General features: G+C 39.4%; 1 protein-coding gene across 1 annotated transcript; it reads left to right on the top strand.

Annotated features, from left to right (window-relative positions):
- The first annotated feature begins 4,873 nt into the window (after positions 1 to 4,873).
- On the top strand, positions 4,874 to 19,994 carry slc6a16a (solute carrier family 6 member 16a). Its single transcript, XM_083931861.1, has 12 exons — positions 4,874 to 5,106; positions 10,442 to 10,667; positions 11,251 to 11,408; positions 12,027 to 12,153; positions 12,245 to 12,420; positions 13,466 to 13,576; positions 13,766 to 14,007; positions 14,425 to 14,602; positions 16,068 to 16,269; positions 18,094 to 18,253; positions 18,358 to 18,520; positions 18,890 to 19,994. The coding sequence occupies exons 1-12, from the start codon at positions 5,104 to 5,106 to the stop codon at positions 19,235 to 19,237; spliced, it is 2,094 nt and encodes a 697-aa protein (XP_083787987.1). The 5' UTR covers positions 4,874 to 5,103; the 3' UTR covers positions 19,238 to 19,994.
- The last annotated feature ends 199 nt before the right edge of the window (positions 19,995 to 20,193 follow it).

Genomic DNA, 20,193 nt, shown 5'->3' with positions numbered 1-20,193 from the left:
CTTTGAGGATAACGATGACCTGGACGAATGAGAACATTCACAGGCCCACACTTTATATCTATTCCAATTAGATTAACCTGTATGTTTTTTCACCCAGAGTCCCCCTCATTTCCGAGCCGCCATGTCACCATGATTAGCTGCAGTACGACTCTCAGACATTTACTGCACTGAGCCGCCATGTCACCATGATTAGCTGCAGTACGACTCTCAGACATTTACTGCACTGAGCCACCATGTCACTATGTTACCGTTAACGTAATATGCGAAGCCACCCAAGCCCCTATTTTCAATACTAACCAACACCCAATCAATTCACAGCCAGTCTGTATAACTGTGGTCGTGATGGATTCGTCCCAGAAGTACCCTCTTTTCTTGCGTAACTCCAACTTGAGATTCTTAATTTCCTCCTGGAGAGCGGCTATTTCCAGACTCCTGATTTTACTGTCTGTGTCGGCAGTTTTTAAACTTTGAGTGAGAGAGGATATTTTATCCATTTTTTTCTCACTGTCTAACTTGGTGGAGTTAAGGTTTTTCTTGATTTCCTCTATTTCCTTCTTCAGAAAGGCCATTTCGTCACTTTTGCTTTTCCTGTCTGAGTTGGCCATTTGCAATTCGCCCTGGAGGGAGACTATTTGGTAGGTTCTTGACTCAATCAGCCGCTGGCATTTCTCCAGGCGTTCAAAGAAATCGTCTCCGTCGGAGTCCTGTGCCATTGTTTGTCCTGTTTAACTTCAAATTATAACTTAAATTATACTCAACTGGCTGTTGGACAGTTTACTGTCTGACAGAGTCATAGATTGTGGTGTCATCAACATGGAGTATGATGTCATCACATTCAAAACCTTTGATGCTGAGAGCAGAACTAATTTAGGCCCCGCCCACAGGAAGACAAATTTCAAAGATAAACAATCTTTCTATTGCGTCTGCACACCTAAACTGTGTTTCTTTATACTTAACATTTAGGGGAAAACCACTTAAATTAAGAATTCCAATATGTTACTCCCGTGTCCTACTTGTGATGTCATTAAGTATAAAGTGTAGAGCTGTTTCACAGACAATTAATGTGAGACTGATTTTGTTTGTTTTCATTTTGTTTTTTTATACCCAAATCATATTTATTCTATTGTTGTCAGTTCTGAAACAGAAAATGTTCCCATATACTCAGAACATCCCCCTGGGTACATCTCGTCGATGAAGCAGCTCCAAACTTTATACTTGATAACATCACAAATTTAGGTTTTAGTGTTTTAGTTTTGGGATTTGGGAGAGAGTTGTTCATGTGTTGTTGTGTTTTTGGACAGTCTCAGACCATATGAATATCATTTATCGATTTTTTTAAATGGGCATAGTTTTCTTTTAAGTTAGGTTGGTCTCCATCATGATTTAAACAACGTACTGCCTAAAGTCACTAAGATACTGTACAGTATGTAAGATACTCCTGGACACAAGGAAAGCGAGTAGGAACATGGTGTTGGGGGAAGCTGAGCTGCTGGTGAACAGTGACACCAACTGGATGTTACAAGTCAGACTCCATCTGTCCCTGCAGCTGTCCTCCTGTGTGACTGTTGCAGGTGGGGAGGTTGGAAACAGGCGCTCGAACTGAAAATCAAAGAGTTGATGGTAATAGCCAGCGTAGAGGAGAACAGGGCTGCCACACATAACCGCAAGCATCATATTTTCCCCTCCATGCTTCATGCTTTCAGTACGTTGTTCCAAACATAATCAAGTTTTGGCGACGTATATTGTAAACATTATACTATGATAAATATATTGTGGCACTGTTAGCAATTTATATGTTTTGTAATAATAGAGCATGCGACTTTGCAGCAGTTGCCGCATCTATCTCTTTCTCTTGATTTTTGGTTGTTGTTCTGGATGTGTCTTGACTTTGGGAAATTTTGAAGATACAGTATAATAGCAGAAATAATAAACTGGTGGTGTGAAACCATATTTGTATTTAGCCTCTCCTGCTTTGGGTCTGTTTACTTCAGTTTAGCTGCTTCACTGCTTAGGAGAAACGAATGAAAGATGCCAAACTACTAAATGAGTCAAGTAGTATTCTGAATGCTTCTGACATGTTCAACTTAATCTAATAATTTGTATTACTGTTGATATGACACATAATGTTGAACAATAACAGGTCTCATCTCAGCCTAAGAGCTTTTAAGTTGATTTCTACAATTAGTTTAGGATTTACTCTGCTTGTGTGAACCTTGAGTTCATTTCTAGCTTTGACTTGTAGAAGGACACTTATAATCTGCATCCCAACAGAAGGAGTAAAGCTGTTGCAGTGACGTACACAAGAGGAATTAGGGAACGCCCCCGTGCTTGCCCCTTTTTCATTTAGTTGAGAAGTGTCATTTTCATATGGCAGGTAAATCATTTATTCATAATAAACTGCCAATATCATCTGGCTGTGAAAAGGGTATAAGCTATGCGTGCAACACAAATACAGGGCCTAGAGAAAGTCGTGATGCCCTTTTGAAATAGTCCCTTTTTTTGTTTTACAGCCTGAAATAATAATATTTTTTTTAAATTCCACTGTGATTTACACATTTTGCCTTACAACATTCGCGTGAATTTTTCTTTTCAAACTTTCTGAAAATTAATAAAAAATTAAAAACTAGAATAGCAGGGTTGCAAAATGGATGAGTCCATTTAGAATAACCATTATAAACATTCTCAGGTTTAACAAATCACCTTACAGATTACACACCAAGTTAATTGGTCTCCACCTGACATCAACAGTAGTGTTTTTGAATACTTATAATAAAAGTAGTAGGAGTAGTAGTAGTAGTAGTAGTAGTAGTAGTATTTTCATTTCAGGCTGTAAAACAAAAAAGTGTCTATTTCAAAAGGATATCATTACTTTCTGCACTGTAAGCAAAGACACACAACAGAGGACTCATGTTTCAGACTTATCCTTTTTCCACGCTTCCACATGTCTAATCTTCCTTTATGAGCTTCTGAATATGATTCATGTTAACCCCAGGGATTCCCTCGGCCACTGTAAATACACTGACATGAAGACGGAAAAACCTGACCTACAGAGAACATAAGCTTTAACACGTGCACATTGTGGATTCCTGAATTAATTCATTTGTGCCAGCGAGTAGCCTAATGCACTCATTTTGGCACATTTTTTCCACCAGAGGCTGTATACATTTTGGCATTCAGCCAACAGGTGGCTGAAAATGTACTGACTTGTTAAGCTCAGCTGTGTGACCACAGAGGCTTGCTTTTTATGTCCTTGTTTTACAACATTATTTAATGCTTGTATTATATTTGTGTGCCAATATAAAACGTTACCAAGCCAAGAGTATGTAGGGAGCAATGAGAAGTTTGTGAAAAGAGTGCCAGGTACACAGAAAGTAGATGTTGAATCTACACCAGGGGTGGGCAATTCCAGTCCTGGGGGGCCACTGTCCTGCATGTTTTAGGTTTCTCCCTACCCTAACACCTGAGTCTAACAATAATCAAACTGTGACAAGCATCAGCTGCTTGATAACAAGCAAATCATTTGAATCAGGTGTGTTAGAGCAGAGAGAAACCTAAAACATGCAGGACAGTGGACCTCCAGGACCGTAATTTCCCACCCCTGCTCTACAACAAACGTCACAGCTACCTAAACAAAGACAAAAAAAAGACATAAGATTCACCAGTACAAGAGTGGGTAACAACCAGAGAGGAGGAGCTTGGACATATATTTCTGTAGGGAGGGCTCTGAACCACTGACATAGAGCATCTCTTTTCTCCACTACTTTTGTTCGACAGCTTCTTAGTGAGAGTATAACCATTTTCACACCACACTTAGCCCCAGGTTAAGAGAGCTGTTCGCTCACACTGGCCTATGGTTTGTTGGACCTGTTCCGGATAAAAAAAAAAGCTAAAAGTCGCCAGTGTGAAATGTACATTGCTGGTTGCTGCAGAGTCACATCATGACTGTTAACGTTTGAATGTTAACCTTTTACATTTTACAACTGACACGTATCCCAGGAAAATTAGAATTGCAGCGTGAATCCTATCCCTGGGCCCTGGGCGAAGAAAAGGCACTGTGAAAAGGGGCTATTTTGGAAACGTGTTATAGATGAGTTTATGGGTGTTCTGAGTACAGTATATGGGTACAGCATCGGTTTCAGACCTGAAACACTTCCTAGGCAATGGAAATACTGACATGCTTAATTTAGGTGGTTTCTCCTTAAAACTCCTTTTTTTTAAAGTTTTGATATTTAAATAGACAATATTTTGTTTTTGATTGTTTTTGTTTTTTTATTGTAGCTTACATTATCAGGTTATGCATATATATGTATATATACAGTATTTATATATATATATATAATCTCCTCTCTCTCTATATATATATATATAATTTTTTTTTTCTTTCTCCTGTAACTATTAGTCCATTCAGGGCGCTGATTGCTTGAGCTGGTCATGGGAGGTATTTGTGATTTAATTGGGAGTTAATTGAGCGCTAATTAGTCAGAGCCTTGAATTGAGCTGCGCAGATGCAGTTAGTGCCTGTACCGTAACTGCACAAATATACACGCAATTATACTTTTCTTTTTATAGATATACTTTTTTTTAAATGTTGTATTTAATTTCAGTATGAAGCAGTTCAGTGAGTACAACCATAGTCGGGGCACACAGCTGTCTTCGGTGTTGATGTTTTTTAAACCTACAGGTTTTACAGGCGGTTCTCCTCTGACACCAGGGGGGGCTCCGTAGCTCCGTACAGCTGCACCCAGCAGTGTGTTCTCTTGTGTTGTCCGGCCCCGTTGAACGTTTTTGGGGAAGGGCAGTTCAGCCCCCTCTGTAATCCCATTGGCTCCATCTGCAGTAACTTCTCCTTCATGTCGTCTCGGGTGGTCGACGACAGAGTTTGTTCCAGCACAAGAAACGTGGCCGCAAGTTGACAACAAAATTACCTTGTCAGGACTTTCCTCCCTTAGTTGATTTATATTTGTTAGCCTGACTGTTGGTGAAAACCAAAACAAAGGCAGAGTTTAAAAGTAACCTTGTGAGAAAGGGACAAAGTGGCGAGCAGAGAAAACCAACACCAGGACTTCTGGAAACTTTACTCTTCTCTTGGACCGTGCTGTCAGCATGGTATGTCCACAACACATCACACAACATGTTCTGCTTTAACACATCATTCCCGTGACTTCATCGTTTCATTTTTCTCTCTCTTAGTGTTCACTTCTTTCTTGTTGCTTTACTGTCTTTGCCTTATTTTTCTCCTTGTACGTGTTGCACTCATAGGTTGTATGCACCGTTACTCCTTTGTTACTTAACCACTCATGAATAGGCTTTAAAGTTTGCTTCACTGTGGATAATCTCTGCTGTGCAGCCGATTTTCTTTGCATTTGTTCTCAGGAATCCCCACGCTGCTCAATAGGTTTCAAAAACCCACAACAACTATCAATGTACCAGCATGAAAGATATTTGCATAGACATTTGAAATAAAATATTACTCATTTACTAAATTACTATACAGGCTACCAGACTACTGTATGGCTACAGCAGCACAAACCAAATATATTATTATTATTGTTATTATTATTATTACGGTCCCTTCATTTTGACGTAGTGAAACATTCCACCTCATTAGATGTAAACATCCTCAAAATGTAAGTTTAAAGGCAAAAACTTTATCTCATAATCGTTGTTTCATTCTCAGTCAAATGTGACACAGCAGTAATGTGGAACTGTTCACAAACCGACACAAAATATCTGAATGATTTGCATACTGCACACATTAGGAATTGACCGATATGGATCTTTTTAGGGCTGATACCGATATTGAATTTTGCTCCCTCAATTTACATCATAAAATTATACAATGATAACAAATGTTACGAGTCTCAATTAAAAAAAAAAAAAGAAAGAAAAAAAGCAACATTTATCGAACTTTAAAAAGGCGTCTCAAGCAACACAGAGCTGCCTGTGGACGCCTGTCTGTAAATAATGACGGAAAAAACTATCACCAAACGCAGCAGCCTGCATCGGCCCGATACCGATACAGGTAAAAACCACAAATATCGGCCTATCACTAGTGCACACAAGATCTTTAACAAACGTATAGGTAAACATACTCTATGTCGAAGTATTCTTCATGGCAATAAAAAGAAAAAGGGATTGACAGCTACTCAGATTGTGTGCTTGCGTGCGTGTGCGTGTGTGTGTGTGTGTGTGTGTGTGTGTGTGTATTGGGGGGAGTGTACTATGTATATTTGCTCATGTATACCTGTGCAGGGTGTGGGTACTTTTTCTTTACATAAACGTAATCTATACTGGGATGAATTCCAACGTTGAAACATGGTGAGGCAGGTAGAGAAAGTGTCTAAACAAACTTTGTTGCAATAAATTTCAGTACTGGTGGATTATAGCTGATGTTATAGATCCTGTTCTGCCCAGCTGTGATTCATTTGATAGCAGACTGCCTTGTTAGTATTCTGCCTCTTTAAATCCATCATATGTAATCCACAGGATTATTTTTCTGTATTGTGGGTTGCAGACATGTTGACACACAGTCGTGGTGTTTTTTTTGGGGGGGCGGGGGGTTGCACAGCAAAAGATCTTGTAAGCTACTCATTTTGAATACTGTCACAACATTATAAATGTTGACAAGACGTTGCGGTGAGGATTTGGCTTCACTCCTCTTTTTCCTGTAAGTCAGTTATCGGATCTTTATCCCGAAGCAGCTGTCTTCAGGATAAATCTTCCTGCTCGTCCTGAGCTAAAGACATTGCTTAAGAGACTTTCGAACATGCCGTTGACATGTCAAATTGCATGCATGAAAGGGTCGTTATTCTGGTTTGTGGAGGGCTGGGGTCGAACATGTGTGTTATGCTGTTTAAAGCATCCATCAATTTAATGTGTAAACGTATAAAACAAAGTGTTTTACGTTCTGAACATGATGGCTACCTAGATGACTGAGACCTGACACCACTCTGCTCCCCGGGACTCTTCAGAGCTTATTTAAATACCAAAAGAGAAAGAAGCCAAATTCCCCTTCCCCTTTTTGCATTTGTTCATAAAAATGGTATATTGTCACGTATAATAACGTATTGCCCCTTTTATGTTCTCCTCCTAAACTTTTTCTGAATCCTGAAACACGTTCAGTAATATGTATCACTTCTCAGTTTTGGTAATAGTAACTGCACAGCCAGATTAAGGCTACATTTGACTCCAGTGAGTTAACAGAAGTAGAAATCTCTGTAGGTTGTGTAATCCAATATAGGCATGCAATCAATACTTAGTGAAGCCTTATTTTAAATTAACTCAATGGTCATTTTTAAGGTTGTAGTTAGTGTTTTGGTGTGAAATGGCATAATATTGATAATTTATATGTGGATTTTTTATTCATTTTGATGTAATGCAGTCGAATACACAATATATAAAGTATCAGTTTCAACAAAATTGAACTGAATTAAAGTGTTTATTTTAGTATTTTGGTCACTTTGTGTAAAAAAAAAAGCGGTACTTATTCTAATATTATGGAGTACAGTATAGCAACAAACTTGCGTTTAGAAGGAATTGAAAGAGAAAACATAATGAAAGTTTAAGTATGTAATATAATGCGATATTATAATAATAGACATAAAGGTATAATAACATGCTTATTTTGTTTTGGATACCAGTTATGGTGCAAAATGCCCTGGTCTTGATTAACTTAAACAACACACCAAACTTTTTTTTTGTGTTTATGTCTATATGTATAATTTGCACATTAGAACAAATCAAAACCATAGAGATATGATCCAGTCTAATTATATTTGCACAAAATGCTTTTGAAAAATCCCAACCCATTTCTAATAATGTTTCCGTTTTCTATAAATATAAAAACAAAACACAGGTGTTTTGAGAGATAAGTTAGGCGTGCCTGTCACTATTGCCTGTTTTCCAACTGTACCCAGAGATAGACCCTGCTGACCAACAGGCGTGCTAGTGCGTGCGTGCGTGTGCGTGTGTGTGTGTGTGTGTGCGTGTGCGTGTCAAGGGGACTTGGGGGCAATAAGACGATTTATGTTTATAGAAAATGAGAGAAAAAAAAGTAAAAAAAATTGTAGTCCTTTCGCATAAGCATGCAGTATTTTTCCGCTTCTTCTGAGGAGGTTTTAAGAGTCTTCTTTGTTAATAAATACGATATACATCAGCTTCTCACTTTAAAACAAATAACACGTGTGTAAATTTGTTCAAAACTAAAAGAAGACCTGATACATTTGAGGATAAATTGAAATCTCCAAACTCGTAAATCTGAGTTGAACTACATCTGTAGTTTTGAAGGGCTTTTTGTTTTTCTTTGAAAGGAAAGAGCTACACCACCAAGGTTACTCACACACCTGATAGCCAGACGTTATCAGTTAAAGAAATACTGAATCAAATTCAGATAACCTACTTCAATCCCTTTTCAAGGTTAGTGAGGGCTGCAGGTAGCAATTATTTTCATCGATTAATTCAAGTCTTTAAGAATCTAAAAATAGCATCTTCAATTGTCCAAACCCAGATGCTGGAACCAGTCAATTCTTGGTTAATTTTCTTAATAAATAGCATCCGATTATTTGACTATCAAAATTGTTGCAGTTAAATCTTTTGAATCGGTGACTTATGTATGAATCAACTAATAGTTTCAGCCCTAGATGGAGCATTTGATGTGACACCACTACTACAACAAAAGCCTGTATTTGTTCTTGATAAATGGGTCCTCAAAATGTTGACACACTCCTGCTTTGTTACCAACTATATCCACCACATGGTGCACCCATGCGCCTCAACACCACCCACAGTGTGAACCAATGTAAACCCAACACCTCCCACTTGTCCCTCCTCTATCCAGAGATATGGCCACTACTGCTCTTCCCACTTCCCCTCCTCTCTATTTGTGTGTGCATGCATATTTTTGTCGCTCTCCCACTCTCTTCTATGCATGTGTGTATACATACTTCTGAAATCACCTGACGTTTCTGGCCATGTGTCCAGGCCAGCCACGTACTTCTCTGGGTCAAACACCTCCCTGTAATTTTCCATTCTCACCAGCTGATACCAGCAGTGGTACAGCCAGGTCATGTTCTGGAGCCAGTTTGGCTCACGTTAAGCCATTTTGGATCCTACCCATTCATCTGAGCCATGTTTTTTGGTGAGCGTGTGTAGTAAAAGTGAAGTCTGATGTTATGATGTCCTTATATACACAATTGGTGTTTTATGTGCCTGTTGGTTAGTTAAATGGCAGATAATTCAGATTAACTAATCACTTTTTATTTGGATTATTTTCACATAAGATACAGTAGATAACATAGAAAAATATATTCCTTGGAAATGTTGCCTACAGTAATGGTACACCCCTTGACAGTGTAATCATACTGCATACATATTGCTCTTGTTATCCTTAATATTGCAGTCTTGGTTTGAAGCGTGAAAAAGACTATTTTTTTTGTACATGAATTTTTCTGTGACTGTTTCACAATAAAAGTCAGCCAGAATTTTGCCAGTTGAATGATTTAAATGTAAGGTATAATAATAGGTAGGAAGTGTTGTGTTTCCATGCAGCAGCATTCAACACAGTTCTGGGATCGGCTGTGGGAAAGCGAGCAGTAAACAGTGAGACTGCTGAGTGACATTAAAAACAGTAACGTTGGACGAGATACGTGCATCATTTCCTGTGAATCCCTTGTGCATATAAAGGGAATTTTAATCCAGCACGGGAATAGCGGACTGCACCTTTAACAATAAAAGCTACTGTTTAGAGAGATAATTACATAATGCAAATAGACTGAATGCAAATTGTTCAAAAATGAAGACCATAAAAAGTATCAAAAATGTGATGTCGTGAAATGATTGTTTTTATCTGTTGCAGATGATGAATGGATGGATGGATAATATATATTTGACAGGATATTTGTGTGGTTACTGCCCAGTGTACAGACAAAATCTTTCTCAGACTTTTCCACACGGAGTATTTCTTCTTTGTTTATTTATGAAATTGGAGTGCCGCATGAGTTGGAGCACATAGTCTTACAATTTGAGTTTTCACATGGCAGCCACGTGAGGGGCTGAGGTCACACATGTTCTCGTTCCCTCCTCTGGACTCTCAGTGGTCTTTAGTCTTTCCCCCCAGACACTCATGTTATTATAGACTGTCGTGGTCTCTGATAAATGAAAAGCTGGACTTGTCGGCATCGGCAGACAGGCGCTCAAACACATTCAGTGTTGCATATGGTGCAGAACTTAGATTTTTATAATCCAGTCTTTTTGTTTAAAGGTTTTGGTCGTGATATTAGAGAGAGAGAGAGAGAGAGAGAGAGAGAGAGAGAGAGAGAGAGAGAGGAAAATATAATATCATGTTCACTTTAGTCCAGACTGTCTCTTGTCGATATGTAACTTTCTATAAACTGATTAACATAAAAGTTCATAATTCTTCTTCCTTTTCTTTCTTTATGACAAGACGGAGAAACCTCCACTGGACAGCAACGAGGATAGTGCCTGGCTAGGGGAGGGTCAGTCGGAAACTCAGCTTGCAACTGGTAACGGTCCAGATGGCGTTGAGACAAGTGATGCAGACCGACCAGCATGGGACTCTAAGATCCAGTATGTGTTGGCCCAGGTGGGGTTCAGTGTGGGCCTAGGGAATGTGTGGAGGTTCCCATATCTTTGCCACCAAAATGGAGGAGGTGAGATTTTACATTTCAACTCAGTTGTTTTGACCAATCATAACGGTAGCTATGAAACCAGCTGACAACTTTAACTTTTCTATATGGGCATTTTGATGCTGGAAAACATGAGATTAAGGATGGGACAATTATTGTTTTTGTCGAAATAAAAAAACATTTGTAAAGAAGTTAACCCTAGTGAATTTCCATTATTGTGATAATTGCAAATATCCTCACAAGTGACTTGACTGCATTTTTCTACAGTTTTTCCTCTAACCATAAGATTCATTTGGCCACTGGCCATAAGTAACAGTTGAAATCATGTAGAAGTCCTGAGATGTTCATTAAAACAACAATGTGTGTCATATCTCTGATGCACTGAAAATATTTGTTTCTTGACAGGGTTTAAGATCAGTATAAGTGTATATGTTGATTAGCCACTTAATATGATGAATCCCAATTATTTTGGACAGGATAATCGTGATACGAAATGTGTATATCTCTCTTTGCCTATATGACACATGCATGATACAACACATAATAAAGAAAATTTGTTCCAAAAGGAACCCCTTCGTGTTTTAATACCTCCATTTTCTCTTTACAGGCGCCTTTATGCTGCTGTATGTTTTTCTTTTACTGATTGTGGGGGTTCCACTTTTTTTTATGGAGTTGGCAGCTGGCCAGTGCATTCGCCAGGGCAGCATCGGTGTATGGAAGCACATCTCCCCAAAGCTGGAAGGGATCGGTTACTCCAGCTGCATAGTAAGGACCTTGTTTAAACTTTGGGGAAGCAAATAGGGAAGTAATATAATACATACTCCATCCTATATAGTATTCTGAGCATGTTTACACACACGTTATTCGTAGTATCATCTTCCCCCACTTGCCTCATTGAAAAGCCATAGCATGTACGTTCTCATTTATCAACTCTCTGTAAACAACTTTCCTTTTATCACTTTCCACACTGAATGTATACTTAAACAAGGACGCTGATGACATCCTGCCCTGCTGTAACGTGAGAGAGGCAGTACGCTGCAGTGCTGGCAGTTTGTTGCGTAACACTTTTCTCTAAAGACGAGACACGGCAAACAGAGTGGGCAAGAAATTTCTGTGCACAGACGGCACATAGAAGTACTTGTATGCTTAGTCGCCCATGTTTAAAAAAACAAACAAACTGGTTTCTCCTCTAAAAAGCCATATTGCTGTTTGTCCCAGTCAGTGTCACAATGAATTAATGATTTAAAAAAAGGATCAAATGATTGACCTTGAAAGAACAGACTGCACAATATTACAGCACACACTGTATCCTATATTGCAAAGGACTTTTTATGTAAATATTTCTAATTTATTAAGTATTAAGCAACCTTTCTTCTCCCCTAGGTCTGCTTTTACGTGGCTCTTTACTACAACGTAATTATTGCATGGAGCCTGTTTTACATGGGTAATTCTTTTCAGTACCCTCTTCCCTGGGAGCATTGTCCAATTGACGTAACCACCAATGCCACAGGTATACTGACATAACTGAGAAGTTGATCAGAATGAGGTGTGACGTAGATGCCGGTCTCAGGTCTATAATGTTGTCTGTCCTCAATCAACAGTTAAAGAATGTGCAGCTTCTTCCCCAACGTCATATTTCTGGTTTCGTAAAGCCCTTAACATCACAAATTCCATTGAAGAATCAGGAGAGTTCAACCCCATCATGACGGGCTGTTTATTGGCTGCTTGGGCAATTGTCTCCTTGGCTATGATCAAGGGCATCAAGTCTTCTGCAAGGGTACGTTAACCTCTCTTCTCTTTGTCACCTCAGCCCCAGGGATCCCTCTATCCAACAACCAACACATATACTCAGTTGTGCATTGTGTCATTGTTAAAGGAATAAGGCAATATTATGGGATGGGGGTGAGGTTTGGGCGGGGCATTTTCTGGCAGAGAGTTAAATTAGAAGATCCATACCGCTTTCATTTGTCTGTTGAATATAAGCGACAACCGGTTAGACTGGAAACAAGGGAGAAACCGCTCGCCTGGCTCTGTGCAAAAGCAACTAGAGCCAAAGCACTCCTAAAGATCAGCCTTTGGGACAAGTATGTAAAAGCCAAGACCCACCAAGCCTAACTAGTGGCGAAACATTCCACCTCACGTTGCTTGTGTCTCAATCAGAAAGTTGCTCTCAAACACACCGCAAAGACTACAACCAACTGCAGACTAGCATGTAAGCTCTGCGTCTGAGCGAGAGGCAATAACTCTCCCTACCAGCAGGCAGCGGTAGTCTGAATTCATCATTCAAGACTCTAGTTAGCCAGTTAGTGCATTAACACAACCAGATGTTGGAAGAAGAAATTATATTCAAATTATGAGTGAACGATGACAATTAATAACCGTTTCTCTTCAACAAATATAAAATAATTTTACCTGCTATGGCAAGTTTGTTTTCAATCTCACAGCCTCGTGACTTCACTCATTTGTTTACTTTTTCACACTTTCGTTTCTCTTCTCGTGTTCTGTCCTGAATTACAGGACAAGGGCTGAGCAGTGCTGCATTGATGGTGCATCAGGGCTTTGAAATTGTCAGTTTTGCATGTTGACGTGTACATGTTTTAAAAGGCTAGAATAGCCATGTACCCTTTTTTATATTCTAAATTTACTAACTAGTTGTACATTACAACATATGTGATGGACAGACATGAGAGCGGTAACAGTCTTTTCATTTAACCCTCCACCAGAAAGCAAATACCCAGTAAGCATATTTCCCTAAATGTCGAAGCATTGCTGAAGATTTTCTGGCACAGAAATCATCTTCCATTTTTTCCCCCAAATCTTAGGTGATGTACTTTTCCTCAGTCTTCCCCTATGTGGTGCTTGTTATTTTCCTGATCAGAGGGTTGATGTTGGACGGTGCGATGGAAGGCATCACCTATATGTTTTATCCTAAAGTAAGCACGGAACCCACCATGTTTTTAAACATATTCTTGTTTAGATTTGTATCTAATAAATGTCGATTGAAAAGTGTTTAGAGAGGATTATTTATAACTTAATTTATAACTTAAGAGAATGTTTTGAAAGTTTTGTAGCCTTGACATTAATTTAGACTTAATGAGTCTTTCTACGGTGGTATTTTTCAGCTGGAAATCTGGGGTAATGTGCAGGTGTGGCGCCAGGCTGCTACACAAGTGTTTTTTGCCCTGGGACTGGGCTACGGCTCCGTTATTGCATATTCCTCCTACAATCCAGTCAACAACAACTGCCACAGGGACGCGATTATGGTCTCCGGCATCAACTTCATGACTTCTGTGTTGGCCTCGCTGGTGGTTTTTGTTGTGCTGGGTTTCCGTGCCAAGAACATCGCACTACACTGCGTGGCTGAGTACGGATGTGTGTGTGTGTGTGTCTGTGTATACATGGGTATTGACTTCCCTCAGTCCATTATTAACCACATAATTCCTAACGCTGCTGAACCAATACAAGCCCACGAGGTTGTATGTATAATTGCAACGTACATGAAACAAAAAGTACAGTTTTACTGTTTAATTAGAAGAAGTAACTTGTTTTGCCTAAAAGTCAGTAGAAAATGTCTTCTTGTTTTAAATATATATCCAATCCAGGCACTTTTTTGTTAATGAATTACTCAACTGGTTGAAAAGAGTATTGAAGGCAAGCACTTTCATGCATTGGCTTGTGCAATAATTTTAAGTGTTCTTAATGAATATTCATAACTAAAAATAATTTCACAGCAGATATTGCTGACATCTTGTTTTTATTTATTTATTCTAATCTCTTCCAGAAATCTTGGTCTTCTAAGCCGTATATCCTCCAACGGATCTGACCAGCTTTTGGTTGGCCTCAACATGACAGATCCCAGCTCTGTGTCTATAGCTGAATACAGAGAGTGGTACAGTCACCACAGCTCCATGGTGGGTCCTAACATCACTGACTGCAGTCTGGAAGAGGAGATGAATAAGGTATGCTTTAGACGAATTCAATTTTTTTTTAAACCAGTTATTGGTGTTTAGTGTCTTTGCTGCAACCAACAACGAAGTGCCAAGAAACTGCACCTCCTAAAACGGCCACTTCAGGCTGGCTCCAATCAATTCAATACTGTTGATTATTTTACAACTCACCCGTTTAATGCTTAAAGTTCTGCGTGATTAAGGGACGTTTTGAGCCACAGGTGGGTGCTGTCACGGGAGACTGTTGGCTTCTTTCGGCCCGCATCAGTTCCATCCAAGCTCCACCTCTTCGCCCATTTTTGGATTAGCCGCAAGTTAGGCAAAATCATGTTTGTCCTTTTTGTTTCTAAACCCACGTAATTTATTTTTCCTGCCTCTGTATTCATGTTTCTAACATAAAAAAGGTGGAACTAACCATTTGGCATCCTGTGATTTATGCCTGGGCACTGCCAAGGTGGCAACAGCCGGAGCAACCGGGAACCGCCCACTTTGACCTTCATTTTGGCTCTTCAGAAATTTATGGCTGATATCACAGAGACTGCATCCATGTTTTATCGATGCTTTGATCATCCCTAATAGATGGTTTAAGTGGATGTTAAGTGAGGTGCATTTGAAAGAGTTGTTATAGTGGCTTTGTGGAAATGTACAGTTTGGATGCACTATATTTCATGAAGTACCCACCCAATAATATCCAGTTTTATGGAACGACGATTAGTATCAAATCAGGCCTGTTGTGCAGCACTAAAATGTAGTCTAAATCTGTTTTGCGTCACTGGTGGAAATCGCAATTTCAAGGAGCTGTTTCATCCAGAGAGCAGCACGAAAAGTTCTGATGAGACAACCTCTTCATGAACGCATTTTTGAGAGAGGGAGAGAAGGATCACCACAGGTTGCTTCAAGAGTTACAGCCTGGCTTGCTTAAAAAAAAAAAATCAGGGATTCAAACTGAGGTGAAGATTTCAATCACAATAGTAAGAAGGCGTGGTGATGAGGTTCCCATGACCCCTGAAGAATCTGTCAGATATTGTAAAATATCCAGCTGGCAAGAGGAAGAAAACATATAGGACTCAGTATCTAGGATGTGGCTACGAGAGATGGAAGCAAGCTGTGATAGAGGAGTGAAAGGAGAAACTAAAGAAACAGAGGAAGGGGTTCTAACAGTCATCTTATCTAATAGTGTTTATTTTACTAAAAAGATTACTCACCCCCTACTACAGAGACCACTACAGCAGTGCTTCAGGTATGGTGCTATCAAATTATAAATACAAATAGGGGTCCAAATACTGACTTATAAGATTAGGTAATGTACTTACATAGGAGGCTGCTGGTAATACCAATCCCATGTCACATATTTGTTTTCTCCGAGTGTGCATGGAGCCACCTAATACTTGTTTGTAAACTTCAGTCAACATTTATAAGATTCTTGTTCAGACTTATTCCCCCTACCTTTTCTGTCTTCCCTTTTGTATGAGTGCAGGGTGTTGAGGGGACAGGCCTGGCATTCATAGCATTCACTGAGGTGATGGCCCTTTTCCCTGCCAGCCCCTTCTGGTCCACACTGTTTTTCCTAATGCTGCTCAACCTGGGCCTCAGCACCATGTTTGGGACCATGCAGGGAATCCTCACACCTCTCATGGACAATTTTAGAATCTTGGGCCGCCACCGGACCCTACTCACTGGTAATGTTCACAAGTTCAAACAATGCTCTGCTTTAACGTCACTTGTAATTTGTGTTTGAAGTAACTACATTCGAGGCATTAATGGTTACATTGAAGCTTAACACAGTTAAAATGTAAATATTCCTCCTAAGACAGGACATTTGGATGTCTGACTATGAAAAGGCCTGTCAGAGTTTTCTTGCTTTTTGTTAAGAATTCAGCCATCTGTTGCCCTATGGAAGCCCAGAAAAAATGTTTGGATGACACATGATCTAAATAGTTTTTTTTCTCCTGTTTATGACTTAAATATATAATCTGTAAGATTTGAAATGAGTTAATTGTCTTTTAAGTTACTATCAATCAAAGAGTGAGTTAAAACAATGGTGATTGATCATATGACCCAGTAATGAGAGGAATTGTACTCGTCTTTTTACCCATCTGTGTGTCGGTGGCGACATTCCTTCTCTAAATGCAAATATGTCGCCATGGTCTGTTGGCCCAGATCGTCACAGCCGATTATGTTATTTCACTTGTTATCGGAAATCGTGAACTTCCAACTTCTGAGTCAGGCTTGTAGTAAGGGCAGAAGTGTATTAGAAACGTGTGTGTGTATGGATTTAAGAGGGTAACATATATGGGACGGACTGGAAGTAGAGCGGTGAATGTGTCAATAAAGTTTATAAAAGAGCCGGAGTTTCCAGTTTCCATTGGGGTAAAATGTGCGTGTGTGTGTATGTGTGTGCGTGTGCCTGCGTGCGTGTGAATGGGAGAGAGAGAGGGAACATGCAGCAGAGGGCTGCACCCGGCCGATGCAGCACTTATTTTAACAAGCCTGTGCAAAGATGCGCGTACACAGATCATTTTCTGTGTTGCGTTCTACACACCACTGGATAAAAGTGGCTACTCTACTTCACCGTTTTGTTTTGGGTGTCAAGTACTGCAACATGTCACATCCCGCTTAGAGTTTTATCCAATCAGCAACCAGGCTTCTCTCAGGGGAGAAAAAAGGCCCAGCTCTGTAACAGGGTAATCAAACGGCCTTTCGAGAGACTCCCATTTAAATAAGGGGCGTTTGGGCCAGGAAAACCTGCCTTATTCCGGGTATTTGACCCTAATTGAAACGCACCTATAGCGACCGCGAACGTGAAAGATGGACGGCTCTGAAAGAACAGGCTCATCTGCAATTATAGCTTACTGCCAAATTGGCTGCTAGCAAGGTAAACAAGGTATCTCAAATACTTGCAGATTATGACTTTAAGAACAGGTGGGAGTAAAAGGTTTTGGTAGAAATAGGATCTTGATGAAAAACATCTATTCACCTAAGTGTGTGTTGCTGTAGTGCTCATTTTGGCCATAAGAGGCTAACGTGCACCACTACCCCATGCTCTAAATAGGACTAAAAGCATTGATGCGTTCTTCAGATGAGTTTTAATTTCTCCGTGCACTCTAAATCCTGGCGACCACCTTCAGTTGCACTTGCAAAATCAAACCAAAGCGCTGTTGATACATTATAATGTTACTATTAAAATTACAATACGTCAACTTAGAAAATATTATCCTGGCAAAACTTTTTTTCCCCACCTGTGTCACAGATGGAAAAAAATCACCTATTTTAATGAATAAAAGAATGTAACTTACAAAATTGATTCTGGCAAACATTTCTTTTTTTAACTTGTTCTGAAGTCATAAACACAGTAAAGAAAACAATTTAGATCAGAGTTAGAAAATAGATTCTTTTGTAATTGCTTCTATAGACAGTTGTCTGTTTTCTGTTATTAAAAGAATATTACAGGGTTCAGATAGCTGCTATTGTCCAACACTGTCTGTCTTCTTATTTGTTTTCAGTGTCCAGCTGTGCTTTGGGGTTCTTAATAGGATTGTTGTTCACTCAGCGCTCTGGCAACTATTTTGTGGCTATGTTTGACGACTACTCTGCGACTCTACCTTTAGTCATTGTAGTAATCTTTGAAACCTTTAGTGTGGCGTGGGTTTATGGAACAGATCGGTAAGAAACCAATATTTCTGACACTTTTAACTATTTAATTATTTATATGTACTGTTTCTGTTGTCTTTTTATTTCTTCTCATGTAAATGTTTCCATCACTGCAGCTTCCTGGATGACATTGAAGTCATGCTCCACTGGCGCCCTCCAGTGGTGTACAAATATCTTTGGAAATATGTGTGTTTGCTGGCCATGGTTGGTCTTCTGGCTGCAAGTTTGTTGCGCATGGTCTTCAAAAACCCCACATACACCGCCTGGAACCAAACCACAGTAAGATATGGGACTACTTTTTGCACCACATAGAATAATTGAATCTAAGCATCCTCAGTTAAAACTTACAATATATACCTTGCTGTATAATTGTTCTGACAACTGCACTCAATAACTACGATAATAATAATGTTTCACGCTGTTGAGGCATATTGTATTGTAATAAATTCAGTTTTCCTTAATTGTACATTTTCATCATTGTGGTTTGATGTTGTGATTATTTAATTTTAAGTCTTAGTTTTGATTTGCAGGAATAATTTAATCTTAACTTTTGCATTTTTTTCAAAAATATTTAGGGATGAAGTCATTTGTTAACTCTTGAGCTTTGTGCTTTCTCTTATTTCTCTCCCTGTCTCCTCCTCTTTTCAGGGGTCTGAGATGAGTCTTGAGTACCCTGGCTGGGCCCTTGCTATGATTATCATACTGATAGTCTTTGCCAGCTCGCCTGTTCCTATTGGCTACATCCATTCCATGATGAAAAACCGCAGGCTCCACAACACTCGCCCTGAGGAGGGAGGAGGCCAGGAGATGCACCGTGAGTTGTACACCAAGTGTAGCTCAACTGAGCTGCTGGATTCCAACTCCCACCACAGAGTCCTTTCTGAGGAAGACGAGGTTCACCCCAGAACTGCCTTCCTGCCGATGGGCAACGAACACTACCGGCTCCTGCCCCAGCAGGAGGAGGATGATGGTGATGAACAAGATACAGTGGTGTGAGCATGTTGAACCTCAAAGAGTGTACGAACAAGACCTTGCCACAGAGATTGTGAAGTGAGAGGAGGACATTCACAAACAGAATTATTTTTAACATGAGGAAAAGTTGTTGGGTTTCACCCATTTATCATCAAGCCAAAGTTATTTTAACTATTTATATGACTGATGAGACATTACCAGTCAAACGCTTTTTAGATTCTGTAGGTATGAAGCTACTCCTCCTTGTACCTCCCTCCATCTATTTTCTGAACCACTCATACTGTTCAGAAAATAAAAACACTCCCAGATACATGAAAAAGGAATACGCTGCTATATTTGGTGAAACTGAATTTATGGAAGGTTTTAGAGTAGGAGATTGACAAGCAAACATGTCAAATTAGGTTTGTCTGTTGTTTCCGCTTGCCTTGTTTCATGTGAGAGTCATAACGGAGTTGGCCGTTGTATCGAGGAAGGCAGCAACAGGCAAAAATATGCTTTATGAGTATTTTTAGTGAAATGCCAAGTATCACTTTGCATGAAAACATTCTACCTTTTATGCAGCTGTGATGTATATGTGTGTATGCCCGTGTGTGTATCTGTTTGAACATGTTGTGAATCAGTCTGAATGTGAAATGACAGATGTTAATATGTTATTGAAATAACTTTATTCTACATTATATTTGTATCATTTTACCTCATGAGACAACAGCAATGTTTTTACATGTGTTCACAAAGTGCTCAGTGTAGCAGTAATGTACTGTAGACGAGGACTTTAATAAACCTCTAGATGGCAGCAAACCTGACCGGAGTATGTCTGATTTACACATCACCACTCAAACCTGTTAACACCATAACAATATCGATAAGGACGTTGAGTATGGGCGTGTTTTTTTAATTTATTTTGGTTAAGAAAGGGTAAACAAGACTAAAAAAAATTTAACTTTCAACAATTTAGGATTTGTTTTTGCTGTGCAATGTTG

The sequence above is a fragment of the Echiichthys vipera genome, assembly GCF_963691815.1.
Source record: "Echiichthys vipera genome assembly, chromosome: 17".
In the NCBI taxonomy this organism is placed as follows: domain Eukaryota; kingdom Metazoa; phylum Chordata; class Actinopteri; order Perciformes; family Trachinidae; genus Echiichthys; species Echiichthys vipera.
Note: the sequence above shows the minus strand (reverse complement) of the source record. Positions and strands in the feature narration are given on the sequence as shown.